This window comes from Elaeis guineensis, chromosome 5 (assembly GCF_000442705.2).
Source record: "Elaeis guineensis isolate ETL-2024a chromosome 5, EG11, whole genome shotgun sequence".
In the NCBI taxonomy this organism is placed as follows: domain Eukaryota; kingdom Viridiplantae; phylum Streptophyta; class Magnoliopsida; order Arecales; family Arecaceae; genus Elaeis; species Elaeis guineensis.
The window spans coordinates 29948756-29970033 of NC_025997.2; the positions used below are offsets into that span (position 1 = coordinate 29948756).

Here is a 21278-nt window from a genome sequence, read left to right on the forward strand (position 1 = left end):
TCGACAAGTTGGACCAACGGAAGAAGAAGAACGGGGTGAACCGGCCGAACAGCTCGTTCCCATCTCGATAACGGAGAATCCCGAACGAAAGATGTGGGTCGGATCTCAATTACCCGACCCCAAGCGACGACAGTTGGTAAAGCTACTGAAGACCAATGCCGACGTATTCGCTTGGTCGGCAGCGGATATGTCGGGCATCCCCCTGGAGACAATGACACACCGACTCAACATCGACCCAGCAATGAGGCCGGTGAGGCAGAAGAAGCGGTCTTTTGCTCCCGAAAGACAGAAGGCCATTGACGAGGAAGTGGATAAGCTACTCGAGGCGGGTTTTATTAGAGAAACTACCTATCCCGACTGGCTCGCCAATGTCGTTATGGTGAAGAAAGCCAACGGAAAGTGGAGGATCTGCATCGACTACACCGACTTGAATTGGGCCTGTCCGAAAGACAGCTTCCCACTTCCGAAGATCGACCAGTTGGTGGATGCGACGTCCGGTTATCGACTGCTCAGCTTCATGGATGCCTTCGTCGGGTACAATCAGATCCAGATGGTGCCTGAGGACGAGGAGCATACGGCTTTCGTGACCGCCAAGGGCCTTTACTGTTACAGGGTAATGTCCTTCGGTCTGAAGAACACCGGGGCTACTTAGCAGCGACTTATCAGCAAGGTCTTTAAAGACCAAATTAGGCGCAATATGAAAGTGTATGTGGACGACATGCTGGTAAAGAGTGCGCAGACTACAGATCACGTTCGAGACCTCGAAGAAGCTTTTCGCACTCTACGACGACACCGGATGAAGCTGAATCCGACTAAGTACGCCTTTGGAGTGACTTCGGGAAAGTTCCTCGGGTTCCTCGTTTCTCAACGTGGAATCGAGGCCAACCCTGAGAAAATAAAGGCAATCATCGACATGCGGCACCCAGACACCAAGAAGGAGGTCCAGCAGCTGAACAAAAAATTATCACCCTCAGTCGATTCATCTCTCGGTCGGTTGAGAGATGCCTCCCGTTCTTCAAGACCCTGAGGTAGGTGAGGGGCTTCTCTTGGTCGGATGAGTGCCAATGAGCCTTCGAGGACCTGAAAAAGTACCTAGCTTCCCCACTGCTGCTGGTGAAGCCAGAAGTCGGAGAGACGCTGTATCTCTATTTGGCCACTTCCCCCAAGGCGGTTAGCTCGGTGCTCGTCCGAGAGAATGAGAGCCGAATTCATTAACCTATATACTACACCAGCAAAGTGCTCCGCGGCGCTGAAACTCGGTACACGGAGATGGAGAAGATGATATTCGCCCTGACCGTGTCCGCACAATGACTCCGTCCATACTTCCAAGCGCATGCCATTGTGGTCCTCACCAACCAGCCCCTGAGGGCGATATTGCGCCGACCCGACACATCGGGACGACTGGCGAAATGGGCGATGAAGCTCAGTGAGTTCGACATAAAGTACCGGCCACGACCCGTCCTGAAGGCCCAGGTCTTGGTCAACTTTATTGCGGAGTGCCCGACAACCGACCAAGGGTCGGAAGGCGGGAAGCCCGGAGGAGCTGTAATCCCCGAGCCTGACCCCGGGTCCACCTGGGTACTGCACATCGACGGAGCTTCAAATGCTCGGGGGAGCGGGGCCGGACTCCTGCTCACCAACTCGGATGGGATAGTCACTGAATACGCCCTCCGATTCGACTTTAAGGCTTCCAACAATCAAGCCGAGTACGAAGCACTCCTTGCCGGCTTGAGGATGGCGAAGGAGCTTGGGATCGACAGCCTCCGGATCTTCTCCGATTCTCAGCTGATCGTGGGTAGGTGAAGGGCGAATTCGAGGCGCGGGACCCGGCTATGGCAAAATATCTCCAGAAGGTGAAAGATCTTGTGGCACACCTCGGATATTTTGAGATCTCCCATATTCCTAGGTCGGAGAACGCTCGGGCCAACGCACTCTCCAGGTTAGCGACTTCAGCTTACGACGCTTTGGGCCGAACGTTCGTAGAGAATCTCGAGCAGCCGAGCATCGACAAGGCCGAGGAGGTGCTACAACTGACGGCCGAACCAAGCTGGATGGATCCGATTGTTCGGTACCTGACCGACGGGATTAGTCCTGAAGATCCCGCGGAGGCCAGACGGCTCCGATGGTCGGCCTCCCAATACGTGATAATGGATGATCGACTCTACAAAAGGTCGTTCCCCCTTCCTTTGCTCAGATGCTTGGGACCGACCGACGCGGACTACGCGCTTAGAGAAGTACACGAAGGGATCTGCGAAAATCACTTGGGGGGCAAATCCTTGGTCTATAAAGTCCTGCGACAGGGTTACTACTGGCCCACTATGAGGAAGGATGCGGCCGAGTTGGTTCGGAAGTGTGAGCCATGTCAGAGGTACGCCAACATACAACACCGACCAGCCAGCCAAATCACCCCTATTGTCGCCCCGTGGCCCTTCGCCCAGTAGAGGGTCGACATACTCGGTCCCTTCCCACCAGCGTCTGGCCAAAGAAAGTTCATAGTCATCACCATCGACTACTTCACTAAGTGGGTGGAAGCCGAGCTCCTAGCGCAAATTACCGAGCGAAAGATGGAAGACTTCGTCCAGAAATCCATCATCTTCAGGTTTGGATTGCCGCACACTATTATCACCGACAACGGGCAATAATTCGACAACCAGGACTTCAGAGACTTCTGTGCGAGGTTTCACATCACGCACCGACTGACCTCGGTCGGACAGCCACAATCCAACAGTGAGGTCGAGGTGACCAACCGGACCATTCTGCATGAACTAAAAACCCGACTGAATGAAGCCAAAGGCCTCTAGGTCGAGGAGTTGAACTCCGTCCTATGGGCATACCGGACGACACCCCGTGTCCCCACCGGAGAGTCACCTTTCAGTTTGGCCTATGGGACGGAAGCGATGATACCGCTCGAGATCGGGCTACCGTCGACTAGAGTCGAGCAGTATCGAGAGCCGGACAACTTTGAGTGTCGGAGGGCCGACCTAGACCTCCTCCCCGAGCTTGGAGCGAGGCCAGCTCCGCATGGTTTCTTACCGACAGAAAGTAGCCCGATATTACAACGCCAAGGTCAAACCAAAGCTTTTCAGGCCTGGGGACCTAGTCCTAAGAAAGGCAGAAGTCTCGAAGCCTCTAGACCAGGGGAAGTTGGCTCCGAACTGGGAAGGACCCTACAAGGTAGCGGACACCTACGGGCCGAGAGCTTACCGACTGAAGACTCTGGAGGGAAATACCATTCCCCGGACCTGGAATGCCGACAACCTAAAGTTGTACTACCAATGAACTCTGTATCCCCTCACTCGAAATACGTATTTGGTTTCAAACTTAGGAGTCTGGAATCTCGACTCTTCGACTGTGGGTCGGCGCTCGCCAAGAAGTGCGAGCCCCGACGTCCCGACTTGAACCTAACGATCCACTGGGGACCAACGGTCCGATCGCCGATGATGCATCAGATGCTTACAAGGGCCGATATATCCACAATGATGGGAGTTACACTCCTTCTACAGTCAAACTCCCGGGCAAAACGATCGGCTGACTCACCGACTTAGCCCCGGCCAAGAAAGGCAAAACGCCGACGCGACCAATGTCGCGTTCACGACTTACCGACCAGGTCACGACCGGTCGAAGGATATTCGGCTTACCACCGTTTATCACACGGCGTGACGTAAATACCCGGCCTAGGTCTGGGTAATGGGAATTCAACTTGTCATCGTTTTCCCGACTAAACGCGTCGGACGCCATTCGACTGAATGCATCGAACGACATTTGACTACTAAACCCTATGAGATGATCCGGCCATCGAGTTATGCCCGGAGGTCGGTCGACTTTCGACTCGACATGCCCGACTCACGACCGGGCGACAGATGTTCGACTTAAGCCCCCGATCGTCGGGCTATACGACAATCGGGAGGCTAATCAAAAGTCAGGATTCGTTCTGCCTTTGCAGTGGCGTGCGTTACCGACTACCTCGAATCATTATCTGGGATCCTACCGAACGTCCTAACTAGTGCACTGGGTCTACGACCTACGCATTCAAAAAGTGCTTCGGCGAATCACACAAAACACATCCCACGACATACAAAAGAGGAAGAGTTCAAGTTGAAAAGACTAACTTCGATTTCATTAAAGATTCGGGCCAAGTTTACAAAACTAGGCCGAAGCCCGAATACAAGTATGATAAACAGAAGTAAAGAAAAATAAAAGACCGACTAGTCCTCAAAATCGGCTTCTTCCACAGGGCAAAGATTGGGGATGGTCGGCGAATCTACTCGGGCTTCGGGAGTCGGAGCCGCTTGACCTTCAGTGGCCTGCTCCGCATCTGCTTCGGCTTCCGCTGTGGTGGTGCGACCTCCCGACGATGGGTCAGCCATCTCCTCCGCAGCTGGGGCCTCCGACTCTGGCGGAATGATGCTGCCGAGGTCGAGCTCTGGGTACAAGCTCCGGACGGCCTCCTGAGCATCCTCGTACCCCACTCGGTACGAGAGGAAGCCGCTCTCCAGAAGTTCCTCCCGGTACTCTTCAGAGTCCCGGAAGTCTTCTACAGCCCGACCCATGGCCTCCTTCGCCGACTCCGCTTCCGCCCTTGCGATGTCCGCGTCGGCCTGAGCAATGGACAGACTTTCTTCGGCCTTAGCGAGGTTCCCGAGACTTGCTCGGAGCTGCTCGCGTTCGGACTTGAGCTCCGTGGCGAAGCTGTCCCTCTCGTGACGCAGCCGACGGACGGTTCGGGACTTCCGCTTGGCATCGTCCCGGGCCGACTGCAGCTCGGTCCCCAAAGTCGCCAAGGTGCCTGTGAGTCGGGAAACCTCCTCGTTGAGACGGGAGATCTCCCCCTCAAGCCGGGCCTCCCGGTCGACCGACTGCTGCAGCTGGTCGACCAGTATGACCTTATCGGCTTCGACGGCAGCGGCCTTATCTTTCCAGGCCGCGTGCATGTCGCCGAATCTTCGATATCCGACCTCCAGCTCGGATATGTTATAAATCAGCTGCACAAAACGAAGCCGACCGTCAGAAGATCGAACTTACAACAAACAGTAGTGAGAACGGAAAGGAAGAAGACTTACCCAGATCATAGTCAGGTAGAACGAAGACAGCATGTCAGAGACACGCTGATTCTTCATGGCCTCAATGTCGGCCGAAAGGATGAGCGCTTGGCATAGCCTCCTGGCCAAGTCGTGGTTGGCCAGGGCCGATGCTCCATCGGGCAGTAGAGAGTCGGTCGACGCCCCACCATCGGCCGACCTTCCTTCATCGTCGGGCGCCATCGGGGCCTTCCCCCGTGCGGATACCCAGGCCCTGATATCAGAGAAGGAGGGCACGCTTGAGCCTGACCGAGTCCCTCCTGAAGGTACGGCAGTAGCAGACGCGGGTTGCTCGGGCTCGTGCGCCTCCTCCCGAACCTCCTCTGCCGGCTGAGCTGCCGGCACGTCCTCGACCGATTCCTCGGTCGTCCGCCCCTCGGGCGAGGCTGCTCCCTCGACCGATGGTCCCTCGGATGGGACTTCGACAGGCACCGTCGGCGCCGACAGTGCGATGACAGGCTCCGCCTCCACCCCAGCCAGCTCGCTCGGTGGAGCTACTTGAGGCCTCTTGGGAGGCCGCGATGGTCCGGCCCCTTGCGCCAGCCTCTTCCGCACAGCGTACTGCCGGACGTCGGCTGCCATCAATCTCGCCCTCGGTGGCATATCTGCAAACGGTGACAGATGATCAGCACCACAAAAGAAAGGAAAGAAGAAAGGAGGAAGACGGAAAACGAACCTAAGCGAGGGACCGGGCTGAGACCGACATCGTACAGGACCTGCTCGGTGACGAGCTCCCTCTGCTTCGGCACCGAGATATCTTTCAGGCGGTGGAAGTCTTCCCGATCCCTGGCTTCCACCCGACTGTTCTCGTTCGGCTGGGTTCGGAGATTCCCCCAACGGGCAGGGAACCCCCAAGGAATAGAAGAAGAGGCAAAAAAGAACTGGTTCTTCCATCCATGAATCGACGATGGAAGACCGGTGATGAAAGAGAGCCCCTTCCGAGGATTGAAGTACCACCACCCTCGGACTTTAGGGTGGGGTCGGAGGACAAAAAAGGCTCGGAAGAGTGAAATCCGAGGGATAGTCGGCAAAAGCCGACACAACAGGACAAAACTGACTATTAGCCGAACCGAGTTCGGCGCAAGTTGCGCCGGACATAGCCCGTAATAGTCTAACACGTTCCGGACGAACTCCGGTAACGGGAATCAAAGACCGGCCCGGAGGTTCTCAACGTAAAAGGCCACCTGGCCCTCAGGCGGGTCGTTGACCCGACCGTTGGCCCCAGGGGCGAACAGTCAAAATTGCTTCGAGATACAATATTGCTCCCGGAGCCGATCGACGTTCGGCCCCGAAAGTGAAAAGACCTCCACCTCCGGAGTCGACCGAGGGTCGTCAGTCGGGTTTCCTGACCGACCTCCTCTTGGAGATGTTCTAGCCATGAATCAAAACAGAAGACAGAAGATAAGGAGAAGAGGGAAGAGAACGGTGAGGAGGCAAGGAGGGAGATGGCCAACGGAGAAGGCTCCTAGAGAGAAAGAGATACTCCTAAAAAGAGGAAAAACGGAGACAATTACCTGGGGCAGGGGACCACACGGGCAGAGTTTCGACAGCAAATGGAAAAAGTGAAAATCCGGATGCAGGCCACCCTGTATATATAGTGCCCCCCGACGGCCGAGATGAAAGCACGACTGATGAGGATCTCCCAGATCGCGACACGTGGCGACATCCGGACCATCCTTCGGCCCGATGGTTCGACGCACCCGTCCTCAGATCGAGCCACGTCACCCCCATCCGCTCGAACGGATCCGGCCCAATGGCCGCCTGCCACGTGGCGGAAAGGCCGTGACGTTTCGCATCCCCGAGGAGACGACGGGAACGACGGTTTTCATTCCCAACGAGACAGAACGTCTGACACCGACGGAACGGGACGTCTGACGCCGATGGGACGAAACGTCCGACCCCGACGGGACGAGGCGTCTGACACTCACAAGACACCTGACACCGGGCCGAGCAATGGTACGATTATCAGAGTGAGAATTTAATACGATGGATATCCACTCCTCTCACCTGACGATGCCGCCCATGCAAGGATGTTGGCCGGCACACCATCCGACTCAGGAGTGGAGGGGGGCAACTGTTGGAATATACCGACCGATCCTCCCACGCCGACTGACTGTCAGGCCCGCCTGACCAACGCCCGACTCCGTCGACCGCCGACGCCGCCCGACCGAACCTATGTCGGTCGGGTCGACTCTCTCTCCCCCGACTAGCCGGACTGGAGAACCCAATATCCGACTCTTGCAAGGCGCCCGACTGACCGTCGGAGGGTCCCTGGGTGTCCGTCCGACTGACCATCGAAGGATCTCTGGGAGTTCGCCCGACATCCCTCAACCAGACCCGACATACAGTCGATCGGCTCCTTCAAACGCCGTACGATTGCTGGAGACTGTCGATCCTAACAACGACATGCGGCACAGCCGCCTTGAGACATTATCCCACCTAAGGCATGGGTCAACCCTAGCGATTTGACAGCCCCACGATGATTTGACAACTTCACGATGACTCTGACAGTCCTCGATGATTTGACAATTCTTCCATTATCTGCACCATTAATGACGGCGCCATGCCGCGCTCTACTATAAATCAGGAAAGACAATAGTGCTGAGTAGATTTTTTCGAAACCCTTAAACTCTTCCTCTCTAGCTCTCGCTCTCATCCTCTCTCGTTGAGCCCCTTGATTCTTTTCTACTCTTGCCTAGTCTCCTCTCTGATTTGATCGTCAGAAGATCCCCGTCGGAGTCACCTCCGATCAGTACGAATTTTTTTTGCAGGTGCTCGTTCTCGATGATCAGACGAAGAGGACATTGACCGCAACAACATGAATCACCTGGACCACCACATGATCCCAAGTAGGAGTTCGCCAAATGAAAAGCATAGATAAATCACATTTAACAAGTATAGAAAAGACTGCTGGATTTATCAAAGCCCGAGAGAATTATGGAGCCATGAAGGAAACGCTAGCGTGGTTGTCAAACTCGTTAGGTAACACAAATAGTGCGCAGTATTAAAAATGAAACAACTGTCACTTCACTGTGCAGAAAGGTCATGTCACCCATACTATCCAAAAATCTTTATCATGATCATACGTGGTGACAGGAAATCACGAACTTTTGCAATCATGTTTATTAGTGGCTCTGCACGACCTTTATTAATGGTCGTGTTACACCGTCCAAAATCTTTGTTAGTGCTACTGAATATGTTAACCTATACTGGGTGCCTTCAAACTTCTGCATTTAGAACCTCGAACCCAAATAATATTTTCCAAAGAAATCGAGATAGAGCCTCAGAACTGACCATTTTCGCCATCTGCTTGGCGCACCTTCATACCGTATATAGTTATGTATTTGCATATGAAATTTTTTTCCAAGAATATTCAAAAGAGAGATCTCACAGAAAATATACACCGAATCTGGTGTCTAATATCCCATTTGTATATGCAAAGTCTACTTTTTCTGGGTTCAGATTTCTTTGCTTGTCAAGAAATTCAAGTGGGGAAGAGGAAGGAAAAATAAAAAGGCCTCGGTATGAGCAGAATTCCATCATTACCATGACCATTTTCGCTCCACCTGAAAAAAAAGAAAAGAAAAGAAAAGCCAGCAACTAATATAACGGAACTAGGATTACAAATATAACGTTCTTCTTTGATGAGAAGTGAGGGCAAAATCCACCCAATTAATTAAGAAGTACAAAAAATACAAGAGATCGCTACTAAAAGCTAAACATGAGAGCGAAATCTATTTATACAATCACACATATAAAGTTGAGGATAATTATATCACCTCCAAAAGATCCACAGCAAAAGAACCTAGTAATAGAAAAATAAGGCAACATAAGAATTAAGACTGAGATAAGGTACAAGATGAATCCTAAAAAAAAATATAGAGCCAGCAAACATGCGATGAAGGGTAAAGCTCGGCACGGTGATCAAATAGGCAATTTAAGATGCATCAAGACACATTTATCTGTTGCTGTCCACTGGTAATTCAACCCCGCAAACTAGATAGTCATTCTTGAAGCCATCACATTTTAGCAAGCAAATGTCACACCATTGAGCCTGCCTCAAATATAACTTTAAATACAAAATTAGCGAGCCATTCAGCAGTTTAAACATCTTTGGGTTCTGCGGATTAAGACTAAGAGAAAGCCCCTGATTTACCTGGATTTTGAGTGCAGTTTCATTGATGACATTCGGTATTGCAGGTTTCCTCCCAATATGAAATGCGGCCATCTGCAGCTGATATACCTGTCTTGGTTAGATTCACCAGCTCCTTATATCTGAATCCCATTGATCCAGGCAAGCTAAAAAAAGGAATATCTCTACTCATCTTAATAATCAAAAGAAATCATTACACAGTACTTTTTTATGTTTGGGATGCCTTTTTCCATTAAAAATTATGGGAACTGCAGATTTCCATTTTTACCTGAGATGACAATCAATGGAAAATGATTATGCTTTTGGACTATTGTATAACAGCAAGAATCTTATGCATGTTTATTTGTATCTCGATAATCCAAAAGACTTGGACCCAGATCCAGTGATCCAGTATTTCTTCATGATGATTTCCTCCAACCACACATCCTTTTCCATGAATCCAGCAAGAAATGTTATTTCTTCCTTGATAGAAAAGCAAGACATTCCAATTTAATTCATTTTTGCTCTTGTGTCAATACGTTAGTATTTAGAAAGTAGAAAAAAAAGGGAAAAATTTAAATAATATAAACTTTCCTAAAAGAGAAGATAAGTCGTCAAATATGAGGAATGGAATAAAAGGTTTTGGATCACAATGCTACCCAAATAAGGATAATCAAAAATAATCATTAAAAATGTTGTGATAATTGAGAAAAAAAATTGAGGAAACTTCTTTAATTTATTACGTGAGGATAATTCTTGGATGGTTTAGCATGGAGTTAGGAGAAAATGCAGCCAGGCTCACGGAAGTTACGGAGAATTTGTTTAGTAGTTTAACAAAGCAAAGGGCTTCATCTAACAGGAAAAGTAGTAAGACTTTAGGAGGGAGAGTAATAAGGCCCTATTTGGGATTGCTATTGGCAATAGAACTCTGAAAATTTTTGGAAGTAGAGCTTTTAAGAAGTAGACCTTTTACAAAATGCTATTTGCTATTTGGTAACCACATTTATAAAATGCTTTGGAATCTTAATATATGTTTGATAACTAAAATAAAAAAATACTTTTAGTATGATAAAATGACAATAAAAGGCATTGCATAGTATTGTGTAGTAGAGAATAATATAATATAATATATTAAAATATTATTATACTATATAATATTATTATCATATAACATAACATAATATTGTAATATAACATAATATTATTATAATTATAATATAATTTATAATGTAATATAATATATTAGTTATAATCTAATGTAATAATAGATTATAATATAATATTATATAATATAATATATTATTATAATATAATAATGTAATAATAGATTATTATATGTTCAAAACATAAATATTATTACATTTTAAAATATTATTTTTATTGTATAATATTATTATCATATAGTATAATAATATAATATAATATAATGGATCATAATCTAATCTAATAATAAATTATAATATAAAAAATTATATTATATTATTTAATATAATAATATAATATTAATTATATTTATAGTATAATAATATAATATGATATAATTATGAGATTTGTTAGTGGGTATTTCTGTCATTAAAAAAAATTATTTAAATCAAAATAGCTTCTCGATATTAGTCAAAAAGTACTTTTGAAAAAAGCTTCAAAATAGAGCTTTCTCCTAATAGACATTTTTAGCTTTCTAGTAAAGCCAAAACAGCTTTCTGATTTTTTATCAAACATCACTGTACCACCCCAAAATGCTTTGGGAAGGCCAGAAAATACTTTCTGACCCTCTAAAAGCTTAGCCAAATAGAGTCTAAAAGCTTAAATGTAAAACCACAAAGAAAGCAAGGTTACTTGCTTAAGTACATTGTTACGTACTATAGAGAACCAGGTAGATATATAAAAAATGGTCAAGATGTCGTGGATTGAATTCGTTGCTTATTTTGAATATCAATCCATGGTCAAGTTTACAAGATAATAATCAATGAAAAAGAAGATATCTTTCCTTACCGGTTTGAATTTTCTTGAACACCTTTCTTCTAACCTAGGTCCGGCCATTTGATAGACCCACTTCTCTGTTTTCTTGTACTTGATGAGCCAATATTTTCATTTTCATCATGCCATACCATCTCCATCTGGTAGAAATTAAATGACATTTCTTAGAGTACAATTTTTCATAGGAACTATGGTACTAATGTAGATTATATATAAATTTGTTGACTTCAGAAGACTCCAAAGACTGGTTAAATGTAAATGCAACATGAAATATGGAAAGAACTGTACTCCAAGAAAATATAATTAGCTGTTGTGAACAACTAATAAGCTTAAGAACAAGTACAATAGGGACTACAAGCATACCTCACCCACAATCACGGTGTCACCCTCTTTAACTCCACGCTTAATTAGAGATTTGTTCACACCACATGCCTCCAAAGCATGTTGGAACCTTCTCAAAGATTCTGCATATCTACTCCAACAAATTTTCCGTTCAGTATACAAAAGTATCAATCAAGTAGAAAAGAAAAATATAATGAATCCAAAGCCAGTATTATTTCTTGCATAAAGATCTAGGTTTAATAAATAAGCAAATCTGACCAAACTTAACATGTCATAGTTGACCCGATGAAATACGAGACATAATCTAGAGCCAAAGCAGAAACATACACAATTGACCTACAAAATAGTAATAGGAGCCAAGTTTCAGCCATAGAGCAAGAAAGTGCACTTGCGAAAGAAGAGCAGGTTGACAAGGCCTACCAGAGATACGTACTCATCTATGTTTTTTGTTCATGAAGGTAATTTTAAACAATTTATCAAATTTGTTCCTTTTATTAACCCTTTCTCTAAGTTGATCAATCCTCATTGCATTCTTTATCTTTTGTTTTATTTACTTTCATATCTAATTTTTTACATTTTCCTTATACTATCTGCAGAACATAAAAAACACAGCTATATTACCAGCCTGTTTGTTATAAAATATGTGTCCATTCACCATGCAGTAAAATGCTTAAACAAATACCAGTATTTTCTGATGACCATCATAACATGAATATGCCCAATGTGCATAGACAACTTATTTCCGAGCCAAATTTGATTTGCCAATAAGAAGAAAAATAACAAACATGTTGGACAAAGAAATTGAAGTATAATTTTAATGATTAAAGTTCATAATTAGTATCCGTTGGAGGTAATAGATACAATATTGTAGCTACAAACTACGAAAAGAATTAATTCTAATACAGAAGATAATAGGCACAATAATAGATAAAATGGCTAAGATTGCAACAATAGATATAGAACAAATTATAGGTGTGAAGGAAGAGAAGACATACTGCCAATTGGTCATTTGAACAAAACGTTGTATTCCAACTCCAACTACATGCCATGTATTGGAGCTGCTATCATGAAAGATTTCAAAATCATTCATTGAAGAGCTTCGTTGCTTTTGTATCGTGTCCGCAACATGATTCAGACTTACAGGATTTGTCCACTCTGCAGCAGTGAGATATGGAACTATCAATAAAATGATTATACAAAAAATCATAAATTATGAATAAGATCATCAACCAACTTCTAAGGAGCAACTTCACCTTAAATTTCCAGAAAAAATATGAAGAAATAACTAATCCAATTTTAGAAGCTGACATACAAAGCTCTCTGACAAAGAACAACAAAAAGTATAACAGACTTCACATAAGTAACTTATGTATCATCTCAGCATTTATTTGAGATCTCAGGTTTTAGCATTTGTTTTGAACTAAATTCAACAACTAAATGGCAGAAAATACTGATATTAAATAGTTCAAAGTAGGGCATAAAATTCCAGCATCTGATAATGCGGATTGTACTTTGAAGAACAAGTACGTCACCACATCACTTCATGTTCTCCAAGAACAATAGCACCTTAAGTGATGAAGCATTTTATGAAGCGGTCAATGAATGACTGCCCTTGTCCCTTAACAGCACACCACCACCCCTCACCAGGGCAAAAAGAAAAAGGAAAAAAAAAAGAACCTTTTCCACAAACTAGAAGAGGAAAAGAAGCCCATGCACTAATTCTTTTTCCTCTTGTGCATAAAGAGATTTACGTGAGTCATTAATTTAGTTGCAAAGAGGCCCAAGATAAAACTTGTTCTGATTTTCTTAAGCCAACAACCTAGCTAGCCCGCAAGTTTTCAATTAGATTGAGTAACTTGAGTAAAACAGTGTTCTGAATCTAGACTTATTAAAACAGTGGAGCACAAATTGAACAATATGGATATTGACGAGAGAAACAACTTCAAGTCACATCAGCATTGTAGCTAGCTAAAAAAGTATGCAAATCAATCTGCCTGCATATTTAACAGGTAATTATTGCAAATATAATTATGAGATTAAGTCAAGTTACTTATGACAGATTAATAACCTTCAAGTTTCTTCCTTTCCTCCCTTTCTTTCTGTAAAAGTTCATAGGCAGCGTGAACAACATCATGTGTCCCCTCTCTGTTCATAGCACTGATGCAAAGAGGATGAATGCCACGAGCTTGTAGATGTTCCTTGAACAAATTCCATCTCTCATATGCTTCTGGAAGATCCATTTTATTGTACACAACAATGTAAGGCTTTTCTGCCAGCTCCGGGCTAAATAATTCCAGTTCCAACCGAACTGCATCAAATTCATACTCTGGCTGCTGCCCAGAACCATCAACGACGTGCACCTAAGTACCAACAAGGAGTTTTCTTAGATCACTTACAAAGGCATGGTATGCTAAAAAGAATTACAAAAACAAAAAAAAAAGAATTATCATTAATACATTATTTATCCTACATTGAGAAATCAATTTAGGAAATTCAGGTTCCTAAAAAAATGGGCACAAGGAGTTTCATTAATATGATTGACAGTCTTGAATGACCTTGCAAGGCTGAGATGTCACACGAAGAGGGCAATGTTTAAGTGTGTTAAACTGAAACATTGTAAACAAGACAGGATGCAATAAAAACTTTTATGCAAAGATTCTCTCTGGTTTACATGCAAACTCAGAATAATTAACCCAGCAAAAGCAAAATGCAGAAGAATAGACATAAAGCAGAATGACAGAAATGGATAACAGCTATAATACCAAGGCCTTGCAGTCAGCTTATGGACTCATTCATCTATAGTAAATTAAGCTTAATTCATGCAGAACAAAGCTATCTGCTATTTTCGCCAGTTTTCCTACGGTATAAGACTCACACACCCACACTAACAATCATTTAACAAATTTCACAGGGTTTATTGATTTTCCTTGGACAGAAAAACCATCTACTTTCTTCCATCTTATAGTTATATGTTTTCGGTTTATCTTTCAGAGTGGGACTATCTGATACCATGTTTCAAGGGGCAGAAAATTTTAATGCGATGAATAGAACACATTCAATAACTTCAGCAAAAATGCCAAGTGCACCAGCAATCAAAAGATAACATGCTCCACTACATCATCCTTCAAAATTTTGGAATGACTGAGAGACCATATAACCTATCTAATGTCAACCCCACACATTAATGCTTACAGTTCCCTGTTCACCTCACATTCATGTTTCGATATTTTTTAATCTACTAATCCAAAAATGAGCACACCATACGAACTCCAATAACAAAGCCTAGGAAAATGATCATGGGTGGACTTCCAAGCAGGCAACTCTGCATAAAAAAGAAATAATAATTTCATCTTTTAATTTCAGCATCAGAATTTGGAACTAAGACTTCCAGCTGGATGACCTTATAATCACTATCAGTAACAGGGTCTTTGACCAGGTTCCTATAATTGCAATTTGACTATCTGGCTTCTGGGTCTAAGCATGATGATATATCATCATTGCCAGGCCTAAGGGGGGCATAGAAATGTGAAAGTTCAATTATATGGGCTTTTAAACCTGTCCTTGCACCTAACTTAGATCAAAGCTTGTCAAATTTTAACTTGGCCAAAGTGGATGGTGACAAATGCACCCCCCCACCCCCACAAAGATTTGCATGCATAAAGATGATGAAGCATGTCGGACTAAATTCATTGTATCATAGATGTATCTAGCAATTACCTAAGCTTGATTTAGCATTTAAGTGATGCTGAGGAGTCATTATACATGGCAGCCTAAATGGTTCCTTTTTTTTCTTTGTTTTTTGAGTAAAAGCCTCAATGGTTCCTCTAACTGACAATCTGACACTTCTTTAATTATAATATTTTGACGTTTTAGGTCCTATAGGATAGACCTTTGTCACTAAATGAGAGTACCTCTTTACGTGGTGTCCCTTCTATCAATGACCATAGTTACAAGACTTCAAAGCCACGCTACCCACTAGTTCCCTAATTGCATATTCAGCTCTGGTCTAGGGACCCTATACTAAAAGGAAAATCACTTCATATTCATGTTTTTAAAACCTCATATTCAATTCATTGAATTCCTAAAAAATCATGTCCACTGTGCTCAAATTTGACAATTCTAGCACATTGCAGGACCAAGAAAGGCCCTGAAGGAACACATAAGGTTATTTTGGGCAAGTTCTACCTTAAGCTAGATGTGAACCACCTAATTTGCAATCTTCTAATGCTTCTCTCCACAAGCTTGATATAGAAAATTGTCAGCATGTATCCTCTGGTTTACATATTTGTGTGTATGCATGTGTCTATATACGTATATGTATCTATATATGTAAGCAAGAGGCTTCTGCAGCCAAAGTCCCTTCCATATCTGGAGTCTTTAACTAAGGGGAGGGGGCTTTAGGAAAGCGTACTAATAACAGATCAACCAGCCTCCAAAGTCTTCCTGATTTTTCCTTTTTCACATCTCCTACAGAACTCAGGAGTCCTATGAATAAAGAAAACTGAAGAAGCAATCTAATTAGCATCTTTCTTTCTCTCTCTTTTTTTTCCTTTTCATGTGCCCCATAAATGATGATCTTAAAAAATCTTGAGAAAAGAGTGAAATCAGCTCCTGATTATTGGAGACAACAATCATGGCAAACCTTAATTCTTCTCATGAACAACCATGCAAGGTTAATTATGTGCATGGATTTATGAACACCCCCTTGACTGTATATGCATTTGATTTCGTCTTCAAGAAAATTTGATATATGAACAATCACCTCATGATACCTCCACTCATAATTATCTATTTTCTCTATTTAGCAGGTTTGGCACCTTCTATGCATGTTATCTCTCACCTCATATATATCTCCTCTTGTTTTTTAGTAACCTACAGTGAGCATCCTTGTAATGATGGACAGATGTAATATAATAATTCTCAGCTCTAAACCCAGTTAAATGTCATGGGCAAGGTTCAAAACTATTTTCAGTTTGATTTTGGCCAGATATAATGAGTTTTGGTTTCAGCAATTTTGATGGTTTTAGTTCCTATTGAAATTATAAAAACCAAATTTAACAATTCTCACAAACAGAATTATGACACTGTAAAGGCCTCTTCAAGCTGCTTTTTAGTTTAGAAGGAATGACCAAACACTCATTTCCAAGCTGGTTGATAATGCCTTACTGACAAACAGTTCAAGAAGGAAAATAATAGGAAACATAGCAAATAAATGAAATGGTGAAAAATTAGGCATTATGTCAAATCATTTTGTACTATGTGTGTTTTTTAAATGTATCATCTTGACGACTATGCATTGAGACCATCAAGTTGTATATTTCAAGAAAAAAATATGAAGAAAAAAAATTCATTCCCATAGTCTAATATATTATACAATAGTTTGATGGCGATTTATAATACGATTTAGAAGCCTATAATATCTGAAGTTTGGGAATAATCAAACTTATGTCAAAAATTTTATTTGCCCCTAAATCTCCTTGGAATATATATGTTGCAATGTTTACAAATATATTCAATACCAGAATCTAAGTTTAAGCTGGGTAAAATGTGCATCTACATGCAAAGAATGAAGAAAAGTCAAAAAAGAATGTCACACATAAGCAATGTTTATAGTGACTGTAGCCTCATAGGCTAGTTTTGAGCTAAATACTATAACTGGACCCGATTCACATAGCTTAGCATTTTGATTTCAGAGTCTCAGCCAATCTTCAAACCTCATCATGGATTTCTAGGATCTATCCTAATTCATAAGGAATGGCAAAGTAAAAGAGGAGCAATCAACAAGAAGTACTATATCAAAAATTGGTCAGAATAAGTAAATATAAAAACAATATGTTGTATTTCTTATCTTTATATTAGATAACCACAGGATTATTATCTCTCCAATTCAATTGGTCCTCCCATTAATTTTAAATTTAAACCATTTAGGAGCACTCTCTCTCCAAATATGTCTACTCCACTAATTTCAAATATATTTTTTCTGGGAATACTTTCTCTCCAATCCAAGCCCATATTGCTCAACTGTCTCCTCAACCTTGATTTTGGTGGATGAAATTTATTGCTTTCTTATTTTACATTTATATTATATTTAATATAATTTAATTATTTATAATTATACTCTTACTTTCTTTACCATTTGTCTTCGCTAAACATGCACTAGATGTGCCCAAGTTGCTAGTTTAATATAAATGTGTATGGGCTTTCAGGTAAAGATAATTGTCTGGATAAAATAATGTGATAGCTCAATCCGTTGAATAATTTTCACTATCTCCATCATAAGACCAGACAAGGCCTCTTGAAAAACCTGAATTTCTAGATAGTTTTTTTTTCATTAAGTGGAATATTTTATACATCATGTTGGCTAAATTTATCTGATGACAAGCAGAAAGTAGATCCAAGTCAAGGTAGCAGAAAATAATGGAAATTCCAAATGCTATAGATACAAAAGCAAGAGTAATAAGAATTCTCAACATGAAAAACTACTAATGAGAAACATTATAGTTTCACTGTGTTAAATAATTTCGTATCTGATGACAAAAATTATAATTGAATAACCCAATTCATGCTGAAGAAGGTAACCAAAAGCTGAAGAACAAGAATTCTCAGCATACAAAACTAACACCTAATGTGAAATGACCACAGTTTTACTAACGGCCTGTTTGGATGATTGGGCTGAAAACCATATAGGATTTATGTGTTGGGCCAATAAAACCAGTAAAGTGGTATAGTTACAGGCTGGGCTAGGCCTATATTGATAAATACCCAAAAGTGGCTTTGGAGTGGGCCGAGCCCAGACTATAATCTTATAATTTTGCTGGTTGTACTAGCCTAACCCATAAATCCCATAGAATTTTCAGCCCAATTATGCAAACATGCCCTAAATGTTAACATTCCTGAGATAAAGGAAATCAAATCATTTTTGAAACCAATATTGCCATACATATAGTAAGTTCACAATTATAAGCTTTGCCATGTAGTTGGGGCCACTAATATTTATGAGGGTCACTAATATCTATGAATAATGACTTGGCTTGTATAGTCTCAGCAGATGCAGCAGCAAATGTTTCCATAATTAAAGGGGGAGTAAGCCTACAAGATAGGTCAGATGGATGCCAACAAAGGTAACAATAATGACTCACATAATAATTAGCAACTCAACCAGTCATTGTAACAATTCTAAAATCATTTGAATATGTAGTATTGTAAAGGTATTGATTTAACATGAAAGATTACATACCAAGACAGAACATCTTTCGGTATGTCTTAAAAACTCGTGACCTAAACCAAAGCCCCGATGTGCACCTTCAAGCAAACCAGGCAGATCTGCAACAATCATGGTGGCATCATAATCCAATGAAACTACTCCCAGATTTGGAAGTAAAGTTGTAAAAGGGTAATTTGCTATTGTTGGCTGAGCAGCGCTTATAGCACTCAAAAGAGTGCTTTTTCCAGCATTTGGAGCGCCCACAATTCCAACATCAGCAACCAGCTTTAGCTCCAAATCCAACCACCTGACCAAACAAACTTTTGATTGATTCATCAAATTATCCAAATCAATAACTATTGATATTAAATAAGGGTTTCTTATAGACTAAAAACAATGGATGAATAACATTTTAACCACGACTAGAAGAAATAATTGAATTACTCTTCCAACCTTACTTGCCAAATTTGATCTAAGAAGATATAAAAGGAGATTGATTTTTATCAGTTGCAAAGGTAGGATGCAGAAATATCAAACCACATAAAGATCGAGAAGAAGAAAAAGATTTAGTGAATTTGGTTCTGAAATTCCTTTTCAGAAACCAAAGAATACATTATATACAGTCATTTGCCTTTTTATATTTTTGCTGCATACAATGCCATAGTTTGGCTTCCTCTTATCCAATTTCAATTTCCTGTATCAAACAATGATACATGGGGCCAGATGATATTAGTACACAGCACGAGCTGCATCCATCAACCCAACAATATGGACCCATTGTCAATCATCTCATAACATTTTTATTTAATTGGCCAAATTATATGATTCAACAGAAACTATGAAACCCACTTATCAAAGCTCACATGAGTAGTTATCAGCAGGTAAATCAATGGAACCTGAACCAAACCCAAACATTTAACATAGACCACTAGCTCACAAATGTGAACATAAAAAACAAAAGAAAATCAAATAAACCATGAAAAAGACAAATAGTATTTGGTGACAAAAGAAAAGGAACTCACATTTCAGCACCCTCTTCTCCATTCTCCGCAATCTTTGGAATCCTGTTAGTCCCTGACTTGAAGGAGGCATTCCCTCTCCCGCCTCGCCCACCAGGCAAGAGTAGTGCCCTCTGCCCAGGGTGCACCAACTCCAGCAACAGTTCCCCCTCCACCCCTCCTTTCCATGCCTCTCTTATCACAGTCCCAGGAGCCACCTTCACCACCACATCCTCGCCCTTTGCTCCGGCCTGCTTCCTCCCCTGCCCATGCCCACCTCTCCCTGCCCTAAAGTGCAGAGTCTTCCGAAACGGGAGCAAAGAATTCATCGAACCATCAACCTCCACATAGACATCTCCTCCCCTCCCTCCATCTCCACCAGATGGACCGCCGTAGGGCACGTATTTCTCTCGCCGGAACGCCACAACCCCATTGCCTCCATCCCCAGCCTTCACATATATCTTCGCCCTATCAAAGCACCTCATCACAGCCGGAACCCCCTTCTCCTTCACCCCCCCCTCCTTAACTTCCTCGTCTCCATCAAAATAACCCTCCAATTCCCCATCCGACTCCGCCTCAAATCCTAAAGATGAGGCCTTTCCCTCATCGCCATCACCAAAGCCCGAGTCTAGAACGATCTCATCGTCTTCCGAATCAAAATCCGAGAATTCTTCATCTTCTTCATCCATATCTTCAATATAGCTCCAACCTTTCTGCTTCCTTTTTATGCCTCCGCCGCTGGGATCGATTAAAGGGTTCTTATTTGCGGAGTCTAACGCTGGAACGGAGGACTCGTAGAGCTTGATCTCGCCGTGAGTTCCAGGCGAGAGCACAAGCGAGGGATCGAGGGAGAAGTCGTCCTTGGGAGGGAGGCGGATGTAGGTGGTGGCCTCGCCGCCGCCGGAGCGATACGCTGGCGGGAGGAAGGGGCTGCCGGAGCCAGGCCGGGATTTGAGATTGGCGCTCGATTTCGACTTATTAGGGGCGGAGGGTTTTCTAGGGTTTTTGGGTTTGGGGCGAGTGCCGGCGGAGAGAGGGCGGAGAGCGGAGAGAGATAAAGCGGCGGACACCATAGCCTTTGGAAGTGGGAGAGAGAGAGAGAGAGTATGGGAGGCTTGGATCGTGGAAGTGTACGTTTTTGGACTAATGCTACGTGGCCTGGAGATGCTCTAGGCTAAAAGGGCGTTCGGGATGGGAAGTAGACAATGGGCAACGGATTGGGCCATCTATTGTACGGTCCAATCCAATACAAAATGGATCATAGCAGATACGATTTATTAGCTACAGTAATGAATCATATCAGATAGGCCCATTAAAAGAAGTCGGCCTGGATTGCGGGTTTGCGGTTCATGGCCCAAATTCGGCATGGCTCATAAAATCTGGACTGACACAGCCCACGGGTCAAACACGGCACAACCCATGTCCGGCACGACCCAGCCTAGCACGGTCCAAGCCCAGCACAGGCTCGGTACGGCCCGCATACTAATCCGATTTTTTTTTAAATTAAAAAAATATAATTTTTTTATAAATTATAAAAAAGTTAAAGA

At 43.1% G+C, this 21278-nt stretch overlaps 1 protein-coding gene across 9 annotated transcripts; it reads right to left on the reverse strand.

Moving 5' to 3' along the window:
• Positions 1-8698: 8698 nt before the first annotated feature.
• LOC105045242 (probable GTP-binding protein OBGC1, chloroplastic) lies at positions 8699-20880 on the reverse strand. 9 transcript variants are annotated; one of them, XR_003800913.2, is made up of 8 exons: positions 19756-20880; positions 18767-19040; positions 13598-13889; positions 12525-12684; positions 11551-11659; positions 11203-11327; positions 9235-9306; positions 8699-8883 (listed from the first exon to the last, which is right to left on the reverse strand). XR_003800913.2 is itself a non-coding variant. In XM_073257826.1 (7 exons), the coding sequence occupies exons 1-6, from the start codon at positions 20802-20804 to the stop codon at positions 11232-11234; spliced, it is 1980 nt and encodes a 659-aa protein (XP_073113927.1). In that variant the 5' UTR covers positions 20805-20880; the 3' UTR covers positions 8699-9306; positions 11203-11231. The 9 variants fall into 9 exon arrangements, 2 of the variants coding, with proteins under 2 accessions (XP_073113927.1, XP_010921754.1); XR_832026.4 differs by having other exon boundaries at positions 8699-9132; XR_003800912.2 differs by having other exon boundaries at positions 8699-9147.
• Positions 20881-21278: the final 398 nt, after the last annotated feature.